The 22149-nt window shown below is 38.1% G+C and overlaps 1 protein-coding gene across 2 annotated transcripts in view; it reads right to left on the bottom strand.

Annotated features, from left to right (window-relative positions):
- The window catches only part of LOC136863754 (constitutive coactivator of peroxisome proliferator-activated receptor gamma), a 1011420-nt gene that overhangs the window by 123668 nt on the left and 865603 nt on the right, over positions 1-22149 (bottom strand). For both annotated transcript variants that reach the window (XR_011017848.1, XM_068226360.1), the window contains exon 8: positions 1839-2048. Coding sequence is in view for 1 of the 2 variants with exons in the window: in XM_068226360.1 (XP_068082461.1) it covers positions 1839-2048 (210 nt within the window). In the remaining variant the exon portion in view is untranslated. The remainder of the gene's footprint in view (positions 1-1838; positions 2049-22149) is intronic.

Genomic DNA, 22149 nt, shown 5'->3' with positions numbered 1-22149 from the left:
CGGGGGAGGCAAGGTCAGTGGTGGTAAGTTGTTGCATAATCTGAGCATTACTGTGCCAGTTGGAAGGGGGAGGAGGGGAGGGCATCAGCTGATAAGAGAATAGAGGTGCTCGTTTTGTAAAATCCCTACGTAAACAAACTGTTATTGGTGCTGCAACCACACATAAAGCATTGGGACAAATGGACCAGTAGTACTGTGTAACCTACCTAGTAAGTGTGGAAGTCATTGATTGATTACTTTTTTTAACAATCTGATTTATGTCGCACTGACACAGATAGGTCTTATGGCGACAATGAGATAGTGGGAAGGAAGTGGCCATGGCCTTAAATAAGGTACAGCCCAAGCATTTGCCTGGGGTGAAAATCGGAAACCATGGAAAACCATCTTCAGGGCTGCCACCAGTGGGGTTCGAACCCACTATCTCCCGGATGCAAGCTCACAGCTGATATTGATATTGATATTGTTTTACAGGACCAAATAATTTTGATAAACAGCTCTGTGTGGAAGTATGTTTGGAAACGTATGTTGATATGTTGTCTGTCAAGCACTGACTGAAATATATGTCACATGGTCCTACCAAGATTTGAACATGGGGTTCAATGGAGAATTACTAGGAAAAAGAATAGCTCTTCACTGTGCACAGGGTTAGGAATGAAATAAAGCACCTCACTGTGCTAAGGGTTATGAGATGAAATAAAAGAAAATAAATCTCTTCACTGTGCTGATTAATAAACAACGAAAGAAACTGCACTGATTTAGAGATACAATGACTTAGAACATTGCAAAGCCTTGGAGGGCAGGGCAGCCTGGAGAAGTCACAGCTGTGTTGATGTTCTGTTTAGCAAATGGGAGTATCCAGTACCTGCTAACATTTCAAAAACATTAATTGAAGTTTTGTGATTTATTTTCTCCTACACTAATTAAGGTACGAGTAAGATTTTTGAAGATGTTTGCTTAGAATAGCATCTTCCACTACCAGTTTAAATTACATACCTTATTGCAGTTACACCCTGTATATATTACCCCATATATGGCTGGATAGAAAATTTCCACAGAATACCACTAATCCATTTAATCTGTATTTACAGAATCCATGTTCTTCAGAAGGGAAATAAATAATGAAGCCAACAATTAGACCTTCAAAACTCACAATAATATGTCACAGACAAAGGAGGATCAGAACTGAATGAAGCTGAAATGGAAAATATATAGATTTTTGTGGCAAAATCTCAAGAGATTATAACAAGAACAAAACTCCTGGAGGAAGTGAAGCAGTTAGAAATTTCCAGGGTTTAATTGGATGTTTATTGGGCTTATTGGGCCTATTTTCATGAATAACTTAATTAAGAGACAAAAGCATGGAAGTATTTCTATGAAGAAAATTTGGAGTTTCTAGAACAATACTCTGTTTGGTCTTGTGTTTATCTAGGATTTCCCACTTCAGAAATGTTCCCAGTTTTGGGCTATGAATTGTGTCAAACAAACATACATGGATTTTGTCCTGTTTTACGGCCGGATCCCATTCTCGACGCCAACCGTATGGAGGGATATAAATAATCGCTGCTGCGTGTTTCTGTGGTGGTTGGTAATGTGGTGTGTTGTCTGAATATAAAGAGAGAAGTGTTGGGACAAACACAAACACCCAGTCCCCAGGCCAGAAGAATTAACCAGACACAATTAAAATACCCGACCCCCGCCTTAAACCCTCTGAACCGAAGGCCTCAACGCTGATCATTCAGCCAAGGAGTCAGACCAGCTCTTTCTTCAATATCTGTGAAAATTCCCTATCTTATTACTATTTAATGCTACCAATATTTTAATAAATGTAATAATGTTACCTCAGAGTCCGGTACAGGCAAGCCAACTGCATTGGCCAGGAATATCACATGTTGAATTCCTCTCAGGAACATTGCTGCTATGTTCAAGCAGCGCAGGTTAGTAGGTGGAACTCTCAAACTACGCAGATCCTCCGTACCAAGTACATGCAGCTTTAGTGTCTGGACAAGAAGACTGTATATTTCCCACTCCTCCAGAAATTGTGGTTGAGCCTTCAAATAAAAAGAAGATATTTACTTTCAATTAAGCAGTATAAGTTTCTACTGAATAAATGGACACTTCTATCAAACAAAATGTACTTCAAATTATAATCCAAGAGTGAAAATAACTTGACAAAATTGAAAAGCAAATGGGCTAGAAAAAGTCTATTACTTTCATTGAACTGTCTCAATTTGATTTTTGGATATTTCCAATATGAAAGTGATAGTGGTAAGTGTGACCAGTATCCAGTATTCGGGAGATACTGGGTTCGAATCCCACTGTCGGCAGTCCTGAAGATGGTTTTCCATGATTTTCCATGGTTTCCCATTTTCACACCAGGCAAATGCTGGGGCTGAACCTTAATTAAGGCCATGGCCGCTTCCTTCCCACTCCTAACTCCTTCCTGTCCCATCGTCGCCATAAGACCTATCTGTGTCGATGTGACGTAAAGCAACTTGTAAAAAAAAAAAAAAAAAGTAATGAAGCAAGGTTTCGTTTGAATGGATATGTCAATTCACAGAACAATAGGATCTGGGATACAGAGAACCTGCACATTTTACAGCCAACAGCTCTGCATAATGTGAAAGTGGACGTTTGGTGCACTATTAGTGCCCAACGAATTATTGGTCAGATACATTTTCAAGACACGATTACTTCTGACTGTTGTATTCACAACATTCTCAAACCATTTTTTTGCTGAACTGACTGAAAAAGGAAACAAGGTATCGCTATTTCCAGCCAGATGGTGCGACGGTCCATACGGTGCGTAACTTAATGCGATGGTTGCAGGAAGTGTTCGATGATGATCAGATCATCAGTAAAGGACTATGTTCCACCTCGTTTGACTGATTTAAGCACATGTGACTTTTATCAATGGGAAAATCTCAAAGGAAAAGTTTACGGGAATAATTCTCGAACTGCAGAAGAATTAAAAATCAAAATTAGGAACTCTGTGTGTTCCATCAGTGTCCATGAACTGCAAAGTATGTTTTGAGATCTCATTACAAGATGTGAAGCTTGCATCGCAGCTCAAGGAGATTAATTAATTTAATTAATTAATTAATTTATTTATTTATTTATTTATTTATTTATTTATTTATTTATTTATTTGTCCTTTTTAAGTGTAGTATTTAACATTCTAGATTAACAGGGAGGTAAAGCAAGATAAAGCTGTTAACTGCATTGCATTCATTTAACACATTCTTCATGAAGGTTACAATATTTGTGTGATTTTCTTACCTCTTCTCCTACTTCACTTTCACTTCTTTCTGTACCATTAGGTGGTGTGCTGCAGACATAATGTGGATTTCTCTTTTTCCCCCCACCAATTGCTTCATGTCGCACCAACACTGATATGTCTTATGGTGCTAGGAGTGGGGAAAGAAGTGGCTGTGGCCTTCATTAAGGCACAGCCCCAGCATTTGCCCAGTGTGAAAATGGTAAACCATGGAGAACTATCTTCAAGGCTATCAGCAGTAGGGTTCAATCCACTACCTCCCGAATGCAAGCTCACAGCAGAGCAAGCTTAACTGCACGGCTAACTCGCTCGGTAATCTGGATCCTTACACTAGACTGCAATGATTTCCAGATTTTGGTGAAAGTAGATGGTTCATATGGAAAACTACATGCTGACTTCGAAAACACCAACTGCTTTGCCATAACACGTACAGGTTTTATGTGATGAAATATTTTATATATATTGACGTTCAAAATTTAATGTACATTTTAGGAAATTTGAATTTAATTCATCATGTTTTGAAAATGTTACCATGATGAAAATTCATGAACAACAATAATATTAGTGTGTAGAATTCGGTGAAAAAACAGAAATGCTTTATCACGTACCATTTACAAGATATCATAAAATTCTTAAATTATGCAAGTTTACAGAAATATGAAAATCAATTTACCACATATATACATACGTATACTTTATAGATTGTTATGCCTTTCAGCATTCAGTCTGTAAGCCTCTGTGAATTTACTATCCGCTGCCACAAACCTTTATTTGTTACTAGTACTATGGCCTCATTTAGTTCCATAATTCTTATCTTTAAATCATTAGAAATTGAGTCTAACCATCAACGTTTAGATCTCCCCCTTCTCCTCCTAACCTCCGTAACAGAGTCTATTGTTCTGCTAGGTAACCTATCCTCCTTCATTCATCTCTCATAACCACACAACCAAAACCGGTTTAAGCGTATAGCTTCATCCAGCAAGTTCATTCCTAACTTCTCCTTATATCCTCATTCTGAGTACCCTTCTGCCATTGCTCTGATCTGTTTGTACTAGCAATCATTCACACTACATTCATGTCTGTTAGTTCTAACTTATGAATAAGATATCCGAGTCCACCCAGTTCTCACTCCCGTAAAGAAAAATTGGTCTGAAAACAGCCCTATATAAAGATCGTTTCATATGGGAGCTGATTTCCTTCTTACAGAATATTACTGACTGCAAATGCGAGCTCACAGCATTAGCTTTATTGCACCTTGCTTGAATCACACTATACTACAATTCTGAGAGAATACACAACCTAAATACTTGAAATTATCTGCCTGTTCCAGCATTCTATCCCCAATCTGACGCTTTTATTCTCTTGGAGTTCTTACCTAAACATCAACTTAGTTTTGGAAAGGCAAATTTTCATTCCATACTCATTCATTGCATCTATTTTCAAGTTCCAGGGCATTTAGCACAATCTGCCATTAAGACTAGAGATGGGAGTTACATATCGTAACATGATACTGTATCCTAATCCATAACAGTAAGCTGTTCCAGAAATATTATGTTCCTCCGGAGACCCTAATACAAAAGTAACTGTCTCAGCAAAACCAAGGGAAGGGTAGCGAGTTTCTGATTAGCTAATGGATATTAGGAAGCATAGCAGCTCACTTTAAGCGTGCACTCTTGCGCAGGTGCGAGCGATACTTTTGTAACAGTTTAGTGGCAGTACTGGCATTCCTATCCTGTTACTTGCTGGTCGGTTACAGATTTTCTTTAGTTATTCGAAGTGCTTTGTATTAGGCTTACTGGTGGTAGTACATACAGTAGCGTAGTTCCTCGGAACAGTTACTCGTGGTCTTCTCACTTTGCATCTCGAGTTTTACTCCGTGTTCTGGACAATAAGTGAGTGGATACGATTTATGTGGACAAATTACAGGAAAACGGTTTCTAGAAACGCGTTGAAATAAGGCACCCAATATTATTATTATTATTATTATTATTATTATTATTATTGATGATGATGATGATGATGATGATGATGACGATAAATCCACAGTCTGTTTCCAGTCATTCAACCAGGTCAGGAATGGATTGCATGAAGTCCCCATATAGCGGGGAGGACAGGAATTGCGCCGGCTGCCGAAGCCTTTCGCACCCCTCTGGGGCAATGATTAATGAATGACAGATAAAATGAGATCATTTTGGAGACTGTTGCTGGAATGAAATATGACAGGGAAAACCGCAGTACCCAGAGAAAAACCTGTCCCACCTCTGCTTTGTCCAGCACAAATCTCATGTGCAGTGACCGGGATTTGAACCACGGAACCCAGCGGTGAAAGGCCGTCACGCTGCCGCCTGAGCCACGGAGGCATAATAATAATAATAATAATAATAATAATAATAATAATAATAATAATAATAATAATAATAATAATAATAATAATAATAATAATAATATAATTAATTATATAATTATATATATATATATTATACATAATTATATAATTATATAATATAATTATATAATTATATATAATTATATAATTATAATAATTAATATAATATAATATAATATAATATAATATAATATAATATAATATAATATAATATATTATTAATTATATAATTATATATAATATATAATTAATATATATATAATTATATAATTATAATAATTAATATAATAATATTATTATTATTATTATTATTATTATTATTATTATTATTATTATTATTATTATTATTATTATTATTATTATTATTATTATTATTATTATTTAAAAGTTCCACCATTTCATATACAGTAGTTCTGATAATGTACATGGTACTCAAATATCAGGTCCTGAAAAGCTATCGCAAGTCCCATCACGTGGATCTGTGCGTCCTGAAATTTCGTCATCGACTGCAACCTTTGAGGCAGTGCAGCAAAAGCTCACAAAAGAGGAGTGATATACAGGGGGGAAAAAAAAGATGCTAGACAAACCATTTACACTGTTGTTTACCACATATCCACAACCTTCTGTATATGACGAAAGGCGATTTTGAAGCCTTTTATACTGGCTTTAGAGAGCGAGTTAGCTACACGGTTTGTGTTACGTAGCTGTTAGCTTGTATTCGGGAGATGGTGGATTCGAACCCCACTGTCGGCAGTCCTCAAAATGGTTTTCCGTTGTTTCCCATTTTCACATCAAGCAAATGCTACGGCTGTTCCTCAGTTAAGGCCGTAGTTGCTTCCGTCCTAGTCCTGCCCTATCCTATCCCATCGTCACTGTAAGATCAGTCTGTGTTGGTGAGACATTAAAAAAAAATAACAAAAAGTACTGGGTTAAATTCTGCTTACGTCTTGCCTCATACGGCTATTTCCTCAAGACCAATTCCGGCGGCATCTGAAATGTATATGACACTCGTTCAACATATTTTATAGTCTGGTCCTGGTGTTTGTTTAACTACAGGTCCTTGGACATCTATGAATGCACATAGCAGCCACGGCACTTTTTATAAATGAAGGTTTCGAAGTATTGGTTCTCGGAATGTAAAATAGGTCCTTGCAAACATTTTTCTAGGAAGAGTTAAGAATGTGAGTGACGAGCTGGTGAAAGGGACAGTGGGAGAGAAGAAAGCGAGACGAAGATATAGTATTGCTATTTATAAGTACTTACTAATGTGCGATTAGGGGCTACAAGAGACAACAGGTATAACGGACGTTCCTTCCAAAAGTTGACCTGCAACTTGTATTATGTTACTTTTATATCCTAATACTCCAACCTAATACTACAGTGTAACGGATACACAGGAACGTGATACTGGAAAGTAACCGTCTGTCCCATCCCTAATTAAGACCAAGTCATCAACACAGGCCAGACTGCTTACTATATTTTCACCTAACTAAATCCCTCCATGCCACTTAATACCTTACAGCAGATGATCCATGTAAACTATGAACAACAAAGGTGAAAAGTTACAGACTTGTCTAATCCCTGTAAGTACCTTGAACCAAGAACTCGTTCTACCATCAATTCTCACTGCGGTCCAATTTTCAACATGAAGTCCTTTGATTGATTTTAATAATCTGCCCTTGATCCCATAGTCCTCCAGTACGTCAAAAAACTTTTCCCTAGGTACTCGGTCATAAGCCTTCTCTAGATCTACGAAACATAAATATAACGTATCTACACAGATGCACACGAGATGCTGTCAGTAGGTACAATTAATTTGATTCACATATATTCACAAATTAACACACATAACCTTAATCACAGTATCACAATAAAACACTTCACTTCGAGAATATCAACAAAGCTGCCATTATTAAAAACAACTACCGATCGCTGCACATGGAGATTACAACTTTGAAACACAGTGAAAACAAATGACTGAGTATCTCAATATGGAGACTGCAAATATTGCATGTCAGTCTGGGATATACTGTATACTTGCTACACCATAACAACTAACTTTTACCGTCAAGATCATCCCCTTATATATGTGCCTGACCAGGCCTCTAGAAAGTGACATTACAAAATATGTCTTCGTGAAAATTCTAGAGTGCGTAATACACAGTTTACAATGGATGGAATATTCTCAATTGTTCTCATTGCCTATTACCATTCTGGAAGTTACAGTGTGTTTCACAATTATGGATTACAATTTATATGTACAGGTAAGAATAAATTATAATATTAATTCACAGGTATTTACATTAACTGAACTGATATAAATGTTTATCTCCAGTGTCAGTTTCATGGCATAACCTTAAAAACAACATGATCATATCGCATGTACACATGATGTAATTATTATTATTATTATTATTATTATTATTATTATTATTATTATTATTATTATTATTATTATTATTATTCGAGCTCGATATCTGGATTAGTTACCCATGGGTGAGAGAATATTGTTTTCAAGTTATACCTGTTATCGCACTTCTGTTATCGCACTTGCGACAATATCACCCTCTATAACTTGAAACAATTTCCACACTCTGTAACACTTGTCGACTTTGCCTTGGACGTAGATTGTATCTTCTTTATTCGTCGATGTCGCTGAATGTCCTCTTGATCAGCATGTGCCATGTCGGAAGTCGGATTGCCTCGCTGCCTGCCTTTTCCTTGATGATAGTCAATGTGTTCTCCTGACAATGACCAGATGGTGCAGTGTCATTATGTCATTAGTAGCCTCTCCTCCTAGCTTACTCTGAATGCGCAGCAATTGGGTGACTCGCCGCAACTCCGATGCGTGGACCTTGACAGGAGGGTTGGTCTTCAGTAAGTAGACCCCAAGGCCCAGCTGTTTATCCACCTCGATGTGACCAATCCACTTAGGTGCGAGACCTGCGTGAAACCCTCCAGTCTTATTACTGACTAGTGGTTACATTGCAGTACTTGTTGGCCTGGTAGGAAGATCTGCATCTCTTCGACATCTTGAGCCTTGGCCTGGGTGAGGGATCTCTTCTCGGCTAAAGCTTGCTTCTCCTTGATGTTCTGCTGCTGCTGCCACTCTGACAGGGAAACTGCTGCATCATCTTGACCCGAAGTGGATGGTGGACAAATCTCCCAATCCCCAGTGCCATACAGATGTCGACCAAGAAACAGCTCTGCTGGGGAATAGCTGGTGACACAGTTGATGCATTGTCGCAGGGCAAAGACTGACTGCGGTATCTGATGGTCCCACAGTCGATGTTTTTTGTCTATCAGGTGCACTGGTAGCATCCTTTTCAACTCCTGGTTCCATCGCTCTGTTGAATTTGCCCTTGGGTTGTAGATAGGGGTGGACCAGTGCTCACACCCCATTCCGTCATCATTTGCTGCCACTTCCTCGACGTGAACTGACTCCCGTTGCCTGACAGAATGCACCATGGATAGCTGTAGCTGCAGAATACCTCGTCTTGTAGCAGGCTGGTGATGCGTCCCGTCGTGGCTTCAGGTATCAGAAAAGCCTCAATCCATCTTGTGAAGAGGTCAGTGATTACTAGGAGTCCTGTTTTACCCCGTGGTGTTCTAGGGTAAGGACCCATCAAGTTCAGGGCTATGACCTCCCACGGGCGTTGTGGCCGTCTTCCTCATTGGCCAGAATCTGCCTTCCTGTTGCTCGCCTTAGTGCAGGTACAGATGTAGCACCACTTCACGTAGTCCAGGATGTCTTTCTGCATGTTGACCCAGAAGAATCTTCGTCGTATAGACTGATATGTCTCCTCGCCTCCTGGATGTCCAGCTACCGTACTGTCAGGGAACTTCTTGAGGATGTCCATCGTATGCTGTCTGGGGATCAAGACTACTGCAGGCATGTCGGAGAGGTGCGACCTGTACATCAAGAGTCCTCCGTCAGTCCTGAAGTTCTTGTAGCACATCTTGAATTCCCTCAGGACAAGTCGACTATCAGTATTTTGTCTCCTAATCCACTGTGGCATGCTCCTACTGGGCTTGTACTATTCCTGCCACTGTTTGATCACTCCCAGATCAACTTCCTTCTTGATGGTCATCAGGACAGGTTCCTTAGGCTCACTCTCGAATTTTTGTGGGAACTCCCTGTCGACAACGGTGCTCCTAGCTTCAGGTTCCAACACCAGGTGCCTAGACAAGCTGTCTACTCCTATGTTTGTGGGCCTGGGACGTGACACACATCGAAATCAAATTCTGCAATTAACAGGGCCCATCGCATCAACTTAGATTTTGAGCCTGAGACCGAGTTCAACTATTTGAGAGAGGCATTATCGGTGTAGAGGTGAAACTTCCTTCCCTCCAAGTAGCCTCTGAATTTGCCCATGGCCCACACCACCATGTTTAAGTGGAAATCGTGTACACTTACCATTTGACAATGGTGAGGGTAATATTTTATTACGATTTTTTCACACAATTAACACCAAACTTCTGGTTTCCTTTTACAGATTCAACTGTCACATAGCCTTTTGACTAGAATGTCAATAAACCATTATTCTTAACAACGTTTTAGTATCGCAACAAATTGAGATGGCCCATAGAGGTCCAATTTAAACATCGTTCATCAACCTTCAACTATAACTTCGTATTTTTTCATCAAAGTGAACCACAACTTCACTTTCGACTTTTATCTCATGTAAACAAATAATTACAGGTCACTCGACTATCCTTCAACATTATTTTATTCAACATTATTTTTTGAATAATACGATTTTAATCGTCATTTTCGTCTTTGTCTAATTGTAACCGCTGGTCAGTCAACATAATTTTATAGCAATCTTACCACTTGTTTTTAACAGACTGTTGCTTTGTTCTAATGTCAATATTGCAAATACTTTCACCCTAGCACACGAGGGCGAAACGCTGGCAACCAAGAATGAGCTAGCTGGAAAATTTATAATGTCCAATAACGGACCATTTATATTGGTATTACAATTGTAAACTCCTCACTCATTGCAATATCTTTAAAACCAACGTTGTACAAGTATTTTACTATATGTTAATTTTAGTTCAAGTCTCTCCAAGGCTTTTTAAAAATTAGTTTTATTTTATTTATATGTAAATCAGGTGCCTGATTTTATTTCAAGGTTAAGGCAATGGCTGATGATGCCTATATACAAGGCAAAACATTTATCATTTTTGTTAACATGTCAATGTAAATCAACAAAGACAAGACTTATTGAATTGATTAGGTGGTCAAATTAATAAATTAACTTATTGTTATTATTCCAACAAAATATCATCAATACAGATCAAAAATTATATTTACCACATGTAATAGTACACACATAGTAGATACTCCCCATTCTTCTTCTTCGGTAGGATGATAGGTGAAGCCCAACAGGATGTAGACGGTTCGATGAGACCCTACCCTTCCATCTCTTGATTCTTCTGGACGACGAAGTTGTGCTTAACCGGGTTGATTGGATATGGACGTTGCTTGATGGGTGAGGAAGCACTGCATTCAATGGTGTGCATTACTGTGGTAGTCCGTTCTATTTTACTGGTGATGACTTCTGGAAAGTCCTTTAAGGCGTGTCTCAGCTCCTCTTCTTCACTTGGTCGAAGATGTGTTAACTGGAAATCTCGCAGGTTTACGTCAACTTCCGTATCCTTCTGTGTCCGGAGATTTCCATCATGCCAAGCGACCCTCAGACATCTGTCTTTTCCCAAACAGACTTCATGAGCTGCATAGTCTAGGATCACCTTGTATTCCACCAGAAATTCATGACCTAATATGATGTCAGGTATCAGGTTCTGAATCACTGCAACATCTGTTACAATAGGCATGTTCATGCATTTAGCGGCAAGGTTAGTCTGTCCTTGGAAGGAATAGGTTACCCCGTCCGCTGCACCCACTATCCTTCCGAGGAAGTGAGACTTCACAGGCGGTAGTAATCTAGCAACAGTCCCGTTGACAAATGAATGGCTTGCTTGGCTGTCGAGTATGGCTCAAAAATTCTCGTTGCCAATCCTTAAGATAGTAGCTGGGCGGGGGTGGCCTGATCTACTCACAATCCGACCAATTCCTCTCCTCCTTGACCAGGGTTGTTCGTCTGTCAGGTCTCGAGGCGCGTTCCTGATCTCAGCCCCTTAATCCAGAATGGGCTGGACCTAGTTTCCCCCATATCAGGGTTGGGCACTTGTTCTTCAGGTGTCCTGCTCTTCCACACTGGTAGCACTTCCTCACTGTAATGGGCTCTTCCATAGCTTTACTCTTATGTTCCTCCTCCAGCTGGGTGATGATTCTGCGTAGATGATCAAAGGATCTGGGTTGTGATACTTTCACTAGGAGTCCAATCTTATCTTGGAGTAGCTTTGTGATATCTAGTATGATCTCGTTTTCACTCCCTTCCAGGTGCAGGCGCTTGAAGAGTTGGTACTTCTGTAGGACAAAGGCACTAGCTCTCTTGCCAGTGGGTTGTGCCTCAGTCAGTAGTTTCCTTTTCATGGAACTCTGCACCGCTTCGGAATTAAACCTAGCGAGGAATTCCTTCTTGAAGTCCGTCCAGTTTAGATTTAATCCCTGCAAGTTTTTCCACCAAGTAGCGGCTTGTCTCTTTAATCACGGTGTGATGAGTTGCACAGAGATGTCCTCTGGTAAATTATTCCTTCCCAATAGGTTGACCGATCTCTCAACGAAGCTAGTAGGATTCTCCTCCAGTCGCCCGTGGCATTCTGGAAGGTTCTCTATAATCACCTTCGGGTCTAAGTGTGCTGTATTGCCGGTTAGGTTTGAGGGTGTTAAGAGGTATGGCGGTATGTCCTGTTAGAGTCAATCTATTTTCTACTGCGTGAAGGATGCTTTTCCTTATATTCTGCGCATCTCCCTTGATGCTCGAAATCCGGTTTTCTATCCTTCCTTCAACAGCAGAAATACGGCTCCCAAGGTTTCCCTTGACGGCAGATATACGGCTTTCAAAATTTCCCTCCATGTTAGAAATCCTCCCCCAACCTGTTGTTTTATGCTGGAAACCTGGATTTCCACCCCCTCCTTGACGTCCAAGATATCCCCTTCCAGCTGGTTTACTCTAGTATCGATCTGGTCAACCTGTTCCAATTTTGACCTGATGTCTAATATCTGCTGCGATAATCAATTGGTGACGTTGCTAATTTGCTATGAAATTTTGTCATTTTTGGTTGAAATTTTGTCATTTACAGTTGAAACTTTCGATTCTAGGCCCTGTTCAACTTTGTTAACCTGCATATACACTTGTGATATTTGTCCAGTTAAAAGTGAGTTAGCTTGAGAAATTTCTTCTGAAATTTTGCCTGAAAGTTTGTCATTTACGTCTGAAATTTGGTCTGATAGTTTGTCTAAAAGTTTGTCATTTAGCACCTGCATCATGATCATTAAGTTAGAGCACATTTCTGTTATATTTACCTCATCTTCCAATGTTTCATCAGCATCTTCGTTGATTTTGATGAAAAACTTTCCTGGATCTTCTCCTTCTCCACGAAATCTTCCCGTAGTCGCACCTGTAGCGATTTCTTCTTCCCGTTCATCGGGAGATTCCTCTTGGTAAGTTGTCTTTTATTTGTTTCAGTGACATATTCTCTAATATGACTTGCATTTCAGAGGATACAATCCTGTGAGGGGCAATGCAATGTCATTTTTAACATCTTTGGAAAATTTCCTTTCTCAGATTAACAATACCGGTACTCCTTGTTTTTTTATTGGTGATACAAATATTGACACTTTTACTGAAAATCATTTAAAAAAGCAGTATATAAATACTCTTTCATGCTGTGGGTTCACACTGTGTAACAAAATTTATGCAACACGCACGACTGACAAATTATCAACTCTTCTGGAACATGTAGCAGTGAACACAGATAAAATATATTTCACAGTTTCGAATGTAGATAATGACATAAGTGTCATAACATCCTTATCACAGGTACGGTATGGCCACATAAGAGAACCTATATCCAAAAGAACACTTTGACTTTACCCTTAAAATGCAGGGATAAAATTAGTTTAAATAACACTAATTTCCTGGCAGAGAATGCAAGACATTCTGCCCAGGAATTTAAGATGAACCACATGTACAACTCCCTTATTACTCAAATCCAAAAAAACAAAACAAAATAGAGGCAATCACCATACCATAAAGCAGAAAAACGCATTCAAAATATATGTGGCAACTCCCTGGATAACGTCTGAATTGATGAAACTCATTAAGCAACGGAACACTCTTCACTCTAAACTTAAGATTGGGCAACACAAAGATAATATTCCTTTGAAAGAGGAATACATTAAATGTAGAAATTCAGTAACATTCCTAAAAGGAAAACTTAAGATAAATTATTATTCGGAAAAATGAAATGTGTATGATAAAAATCCTAGGAAAACGTGGGAAATTTTGAATATAACAAAAAGCACAGCTCAGAAACTTGCAAAACTCTGTCAATAGGGAATGTGGTAATTAATGATAAACAAGAAATTGCTAACGAATTCAGTAAGTATTTTACATGCATAGCCGATAATCTTGCATCTCAGATAACCACACATGATATCATAGATCTGAATAGTAACCGCCAGCTTGAATCCCCTTTTTTATATCCAACAGATAACACGGAAGTCAAATGTATAATTAAGAATTTAAAAAGTAGAAAAAGTTGTGGAGTAGATGGGATTAATGCTACTATGATCAAAAATTTTGATGAATAGCTAATAACTAAGCTTGTTACATTAATGAATCCATGGCAACTGGGGTCATACCGCAGGCTTTAAAAATTTCTAAAGTTATCCCGATTTTCAAAGGAGGGAACACTAGTAACGCAGGGGACTATAGACCTATATCCATACTACCTATCATTTCCAAAATATTAGAAAGCATTATAAAGGTAAGACTAATGGCTTTTCTTAACAAACACAGATTTTTTTATAGATCCCAGTATGGCTTCAGGGAGAATTCCAGCACAGAACTCGCAGTTACTGATCTTGTGTCGATGCTTGAGGAAAGCACTGACGGTAACCACATTGCGGCCGGATTGTTTATTGATCTCGCTAAAGCTTTCGACATAGTAAATCACGAAATTCTGTTATCTAAATTAGAAGATGCTGGAATTCGTGGTGTTGCATTTGTTTCCGTCAATGGTTATCAGAGCACATATAAGGAGGTGAACTGTGGGGTTCCACAAGGGTCTATCTTGGACCCTACTTTGTTTCTGATATACATAAATGATAAAAATATTCTAAAATTAAAGGGTAAAACTATGCTTTACGCAGATGACACAAATGTATTCTACAATGGTGACAAAGTGGACTCAGTGAACAATAATATGCAAGAAGACATCATCGCAATAAACAAGTGGCTCAGTATCAATAAATTAACTATGAACATCAATAAAACTAAATATATGATTATAACTAAGCCGAGTATAAAAAATATTAATCATTCAAGGATGTAAATTAACAACACGGAAATAGGTGAGGTTGATCAATTTAAGTATCTGGGTCTAATAACAGATAAACATTTACAGTGGGTAGAGCATGTTGATTATATTGCAAAAAAGATAGCTCCAGTATCTGGGCTTTTGAGAAGATTAAGATATATTGTCTGTAGGAAAGTTCTACTTACAGTATATTACTCACTCATCCACAGTCACTTACAATACCTAAACGTAATTTGGTCTCATTGCAGAAAGACAGTCCTTCATGAACTTATGGTAATACAAAATAGAGCAATCAAAAATATCTATAATCTTCCTTTTGACACACCCACTCGAATTCTATACGCTAATAGTAAAATTATGCCCTTATCTATGTGCACTGCTTTTAGATCATCAATATTAATTCACAAAATTAAACTAAACAGTGTCCTGCATGATAGTAACTACACCCTGAATTCAGACATTCATAATTATAACACATGACAAACAGGTGACATAGCTCTCATTCAAATACACTCATATAAGTATGGCAACTGTAGCTTTAAGTTCTCAGCCATTCAATCATATAATCATCTTCCAAGAGATTTAAAATCAGTTTCCAATCTGTCATCTTTCAAGATTAAATTAAATTAAAGAAAGTGCTATGGAATCAGTACCTAAGTAAGTAGATGACTTTCTTGATAAGACTTTGTGTAATGGTAACGTAAAGGAAATATTTAGACTAACGTTCATTATAACAAATTTATATATTTATTTGCAGCCAATGTATATGTATCATATTAATTTTAGATGCTAAACAAATTGTATTGTACAATTCCTGTATATGAGCCTTTGGCTCGTTTGAATTAATTAATAAAGTAATATAAACTACTACACTCGTATTCACTCGTAAATTTTTACATCCTGTCTCGGTCGCCAGTTAACGTATCCACGCAGACGCACACGAGACGCTGTCAGTTGGTACAATTAATTTTATTCACAAATTAACATACACATAACCTTAATCACAGTATTACAATAAGACACTTCACTTCGAGAATATCAACAAAGCCGCTATTAATAAGAACAACTACCAATCGCTGCACATGGAGATTACAACTTTGAAACAGAGCTGAAAATAAATGACTGCAAATATTGCATGTCAGCCCGGGATATATACTTGCTACACCATAACTCTACTAAACAACAACTAACTTTAGTAAAGTTAGTAAGCTCGGTGGGGCCTTGACCTACCAAAGTGACTGCTGCTCAGCCTGAAGGCCTGCAGATTACAAGATGTCCTGTGGTCGGCCGTTATTCTTGGCTTTCTAGACAGGGGCCGCTATCTCACCGTCAGATAGCTCCTCAATTCTAATCACGTAGGCTGAGTGGACCTCGAACCTGCCCTCAGATCTGGGTAAAAATCCCTGACCTGGCCAGGAATCGAATCCGGGGTCTCCGGGTAAGAGGCAGGCACGCTACCCCTACACCATGGGCCAGCTACAATGGATACAACAGCTAGTAAAAAATAAATTAGGTTATATGAATAAATTAGCAGTTACCTGTGACTTCGCTCGCGTGCATTTCATAAAATGATAAAAGTAATCGTTCCTCGGTACTGTACTAAGACATTATCTGAAAATTCTTAACGTATATACACTCACTGACAAATTGAGTTTCATTTACCCCAGAAACTCTTTGTAAACCACATTTGTGTTATTGCCTTTTAGGGTTAAGATGACCATGCGACATAGAACTGTACATGTGAGAAAGAGTCTTCTCTCAAATCAAGCAAAAACATGTTTATTTTTAAAGAAATTCCAAGTATCTATTCCAGCGTCTGTGACATCTGCAGTTTTTGAGATATAAGTTTCCTCATAAAAATAATTCAACTTCTTCTTCTCTTCTTTCCACCCCCTCACCCTTTAAGAGGACTTTCTGAAAACAAAATATTGTATATGTGTTTCTTTATTTTTAAAGGAGATTCAAAATGCAAACTTTCAAATCAGTAACATCTTCAGTTTCTGTGTTATAAGTATCCTCTTAAACAGAAGTCAACTCCTCCTTTACTTATCCCCCCCCTCTTTATAGTCGATTTTCAGGAAACCAAAAATTATGGGTTTCTTTATTCTTAAAGGAGATTCAAAATACCAATTTTCACGTCTCTAACATCTTTAGTTTTTAGAGATATAAGTATCCTCATACAAATAATTCAACAAATTTTTCAATTATTTCACCCCTTAACTGAATTTCCAAAAACAAGAGAAGATGCATTTCTTTATTTTTAAAGGAGATTCCTAATACCAATTTTCACATTTGTAACATCTTTAGTTTTTGCAGTAGCGGGCTCGCTCTAAAGGGCAGAGGGGCACGTGCCCCTCCAGCTAAGTAACTGTTAATGCATGGTTTTATAAATACTGGCAATTTGAATGGTGATACATTCAGTTTTGATATTAGGCGCCGCATGCAGCTAGAGCGTCAATGTTTTCATCATACACGTGTACTTTGCTTCCTCCGGCGGGCTCTACGCTGGCCGGTCATGCTGGGCCCTGTGCCCTTAGCTGCTGACTCTTTCTTAGGTAATTTTCGTTCACGCATGAGTGGAACTAACTAATTTTTAACATGCACTGAATGGGAGATTGGGTCATTGCCGAAGCCAGGCCGCTACGATTCCGAAAATACGCGAAGGCTTATCGCGCCGAGCAGAACATCGTGTTCCAAGTCTCTCATCTGGGGTCTGATAAACATGCTGTACTGGCTAATGAAATTAGTCAGTATCCTATCTCGTAATATTTAGTGTGGTGTCGTTTAAAGTAAATCTGTCGTATTTTGTGTGCGGACATACAGAATCCCTATGAAGAGTCGCTTAAGGTATATCACATAGGCATGATTAACCTGTAGGCTACGTACAATAAATTCTGTGAGTAATATTTTAAATAGACCTTTTCTCAACTTTTCCTAACGGAAAAGACTGAGATAAAAACACTCGGTCGATCAACGTCTCATTTACAACTAGAGCAAGTCGGACAATATAAAGGGCGTGAATATCGACGTAGATTCCAGCCAGGGGTGTATACAGAATACGAGTGGTTGTGTGGCTGTGATTCAAGGAATGCGTTTTTCTGTTTTCCGCGCGTGTTATTCGGATATGACCTGACGTGGACGAAAACCGGAGTAACAGATCTCAAACGAACGTTCCTCCCAACACATCAATTCATGCATGGAATTAGCTGTGCTGGGGAAATTTAATATAGTGACTCAACTGGATTCTGCTTATTGCCAATCCATTAACAAACACAATGATCAGGTTACGAAAAATAGGCACATATTACGCAGAACTATTCAGTACATAAAATTCTGTGGCGTATTTGAAGTGGCACTCCGTGGCCATGATGAGACAGAAAATTCTCCAACTCCTGGAATTTTCAAAGGTCTCATTAATTTTACGGCTGAAATAGACGTTCCTATGAAAGAACACTTGGCCAAACCTTCTGTATTTAAAGGTACTTCAAAGACCACCCAGAACGAGCTTCTTGACAGTATGTTGAATGTGTGCAGGGAACAAATTTCTTCAGAAATTGGGGGATCCCAATTCGTTGCATTAGAAGCAGATGAAACAACGGATGTTTCAAACAAATCCCAATTGGTACTTGTTTTTCGATATGTATTAGAGGGTCACGTCCAAGAAAGATTCTGGGGGTTCATGAATCCAACCAACAGGACAGCGGATGGATTGAGTCAATGTCTGTTAGAGCAAATTAATCCCATATTAAGGGAAACATCACATAAACTTATTTGTCAGAGTTATGACGGAGCCAGCATAATGAGCGGAAGGACAGGGGGTGTGCAGGCGAAATTGAAAGTACTCTACCCTAATGCACATTTCATTCATTGTTATGGACACCAGCTAAATTTGACAATGCAGAAGGCTTTTTCATACAAACCCCAAGTCAAATTATTTTCCTGTAACCTGTCCGCAATTCCAACTCATCTCACAGAAGTGACCTCGAATGAAATAATGAAGACTAGACTCCCTCGGACAATCACTACTGGCTGGAACTACACATTCGTACGGTGAATATAGTTTACGAGAATAGAGATAAACTGATTGAGTGCTTTCGTAGAATAGAAGAAGAAGGTAAAACGTCTGTTAGCATAAATGAAGCCAGTGGACTGCGACGTGCTCTTGAGGATACCATATCCAGGTTTTCGTTGTCTATTTTTCACAAATTAATGCCGCATGTTGACATTTTGTACAATCAGCTACAAAAACGCGAAACAAATTCAGTCCAAATAAAAAAAGCTATTTCTGACTTCGCAAAGTGTGTAACACAACAACGTGAAGAAATAGATACAATTTCATGTGATCTCACGGACTACAATAATTCCGATAAAAGATGTAGAGTGACACAAGAATTATTGCAGCGAAGGAAGTATGTGACGTAATGAATCAGGTGCACGATAGGTTTGCATTTACTGGGTATATTGAATCTGCAACACTACTGTACTCCGATTCATTTGACAAATTCTCTATAAACTTTTCACAAAATGTATTAAATTCTACTGTGTTACATTATCCAATGTTACAGAAAGAAAGGCTAAAGATGGAATTAGAAGTGATTTATAAACGGACAGATTTCAGGAAAGTCAAAGGAGCTCTACCACTCCTCGCTTTTATTTTAGAAAATAATCTGAAATCAACGTTCAAAGAAACGCTAAAGCTTCTCAGGATAACTGTGACAACACCCATGTCCACAGCCGAAGCAGAGCGCTGTTCTTCGACACTGGCTCGTATTAAGACATTTCTACACAACACAATGACCGAAGAATGACTATCTGCTCTGGCAATGATTTCTATTGCGAAAGACCTTATTTACGATATGCCTGACTTTGACGATTAAGTCATTCCTAAGTTTGTGAATTTAAGGCATAGAAGAATGGAATTTGTGCTTAAATAAAGGGATAACACTGCGGTCGTTGAACAAGACCCTACCGTATTCTTCATTTGTATGTCCAGGGCGAGTAGACTGTACTTCATTCGTCCTGTAGACTCAGTAGTAGGCCTATCAGACGGTACAGTAATTTGAATGGACTTCTGGATTACAATGCCATCCAACGGTAGTTCCATAATGTATATAGCGCTGTAAACGTATTTCTCATAGACTTCAGTGGCAGTAGGTACATTGAAATAGTTCAAGATACATTGGTGACAGTAGGTACTGTGCATTTAAATAGTTCAAGATACGTTAGTGACAGTAGGTGCTCTACATGTAAGTAGTTCAAGATACTTTAGTGACAGTAGGTACTGTAGATTTAAATAGTTCAAGATACTTTAGTGACAGTAGGTACTGTAGATTTAAATAGTTCAAGATACGTTAGTGACAGTAGGTGCTGTACATTTAAATACTTCAAGATACGTTAGTGACATTAGGTACTGTAGATTTAAATAGTTCAAGATACTTTAGTGACAGTAGGTACTGTAGATTTAAATAGTTCAAGATACTTTAGTGACAGTAGGTGCTGTACATTTAAATAGTTCAAGATACTTTAGTGACAGTAGGTACTGTAGATTTAAATAGTTCAAGATACTTTAGTGACAGTAGGTACTGTAGATTTAAATAGTTCAAGATACATTAGTGACATTAGGTACTGTAGATTTAAATAGTTCAAGATACTTTAGTGACAGTAGGTACTGTAGATTTAAATAGTTCAAGATATGTTAGTGACAGTAGGTATTGTACATTTAAATAGTTCAAGATACTTTAGTGGCAGTAGGTACTGTAGATTTAAATAGTTCAAGATACTTTAGTGACAGTAGGTGCTGTACATTTAAATAGTTCAAGATACTTTAGTGACAGTAGGTACTGTACATTTAAATAGTTCAAGATACGTTAGTGACAGTAGGTGCTATACATGTAAATAGTTCAAGATACGTTAGTGACAGTAGGTGCTGTACATTTAAATAGTTCAAGATACTTTAGTGACAGTAGGTACTGTACATTTAAATAGTTCAAGATACTTTAGTGACAGTAGGTACTGTACATTTAAATAGTTCAAGATACTTTAGTGACAGTAGGTACTGTACATTTAAATAGTTCAAGATACTTTAGTGACAGTAGGTGCTGTACATTTAAATAGTTCAAGATACTTTAGTGACAGTAGGTACTGTACATTTAAATAGTTCAAGATACTTTAGTGACAGTAGGTACTGTACATTTAAATAGTTCAAGATACATTAGTGACAGTAGGTACTGTATATTTAAATAGTTCAAGATACTTTAGTGACAGTAGGTACTGTACATTTAAAGAGTTCAAGATACTTTAGTGACAGTAGGTACTGTAGATTAAAATAGTTCAAGATACTTTAGTGACAGTAGGTGCTGTACATTTAAATATTTCAAGATACTTAGGGTGATGAAGAGTCTGGATCGCTGCCTTCTTCGAATGGACACCAACATTTCATTCCACAGTTTTTCTTAAAATGAAGATGACAGTGAAGTACGTGAGTAATGATCAAGTATTTAAGATTGTATGATGTATATTCGGGTATGCATTTCTTTACTCATGTGTGCTTAGTACGAACATAAATTTGTGAAAAAGTACTGTGCCCCTCCGCCAGTTCCACTCAGCAGCTGCTGCTGAGTTTTTGAGATATAAGTATCCTCATAAAAATAATTCAACTTCGTTTTCACCCCACCCCCGTTAAGTTGATTCCCCCCCAAAACGCGTGTTTCTTTATTTTGTAAGGAGTTTGCAAATACCAATTTTCACGTCTGTATCAACTTTAGTTTTCATAAGATAGAAATAGCCTATCCTCATACAAATAATTCAATTAATTTTTCAATTCTTTCACCCTTGTTAATTGGATTTTCCAAAATCAAAGGAATATGTGTTTCTTTACTTTTAAAGTGATTCCAAATACCAATTTTCACGTCTGCAACATCTTTAGTTTCTGAGATATAAGTATCTTCGTACAAACAATTCAACTAATTTTTCAATTTCTCCACTCTCCTCCCATTAAGTGGATTTTTGGGAAAAAATGCATTTCTTCATTTTTAAAGGA

Source organism: Anabrus simplex, chromosome 2 (genome assembly GCF_040414725.1).
Source record: "Anabrus simplex isolate iqAnaSimp1 chromosome 2, ASM4041472v1, whole genome shotgun sequence".
NCBI classification, from domain to species: domain Eukaryota; kingdom Metazoa; phylum Arthropoda; class Insecta; order Orthoptera; family Tettigoniidae; genus Anabrus; species Anabrus simplex.
The sequence above is the reverse complement of the archived record's forward strand: the minus strand, read 5'-3'. Positions and strand labels throughout refer to the sequence as shown.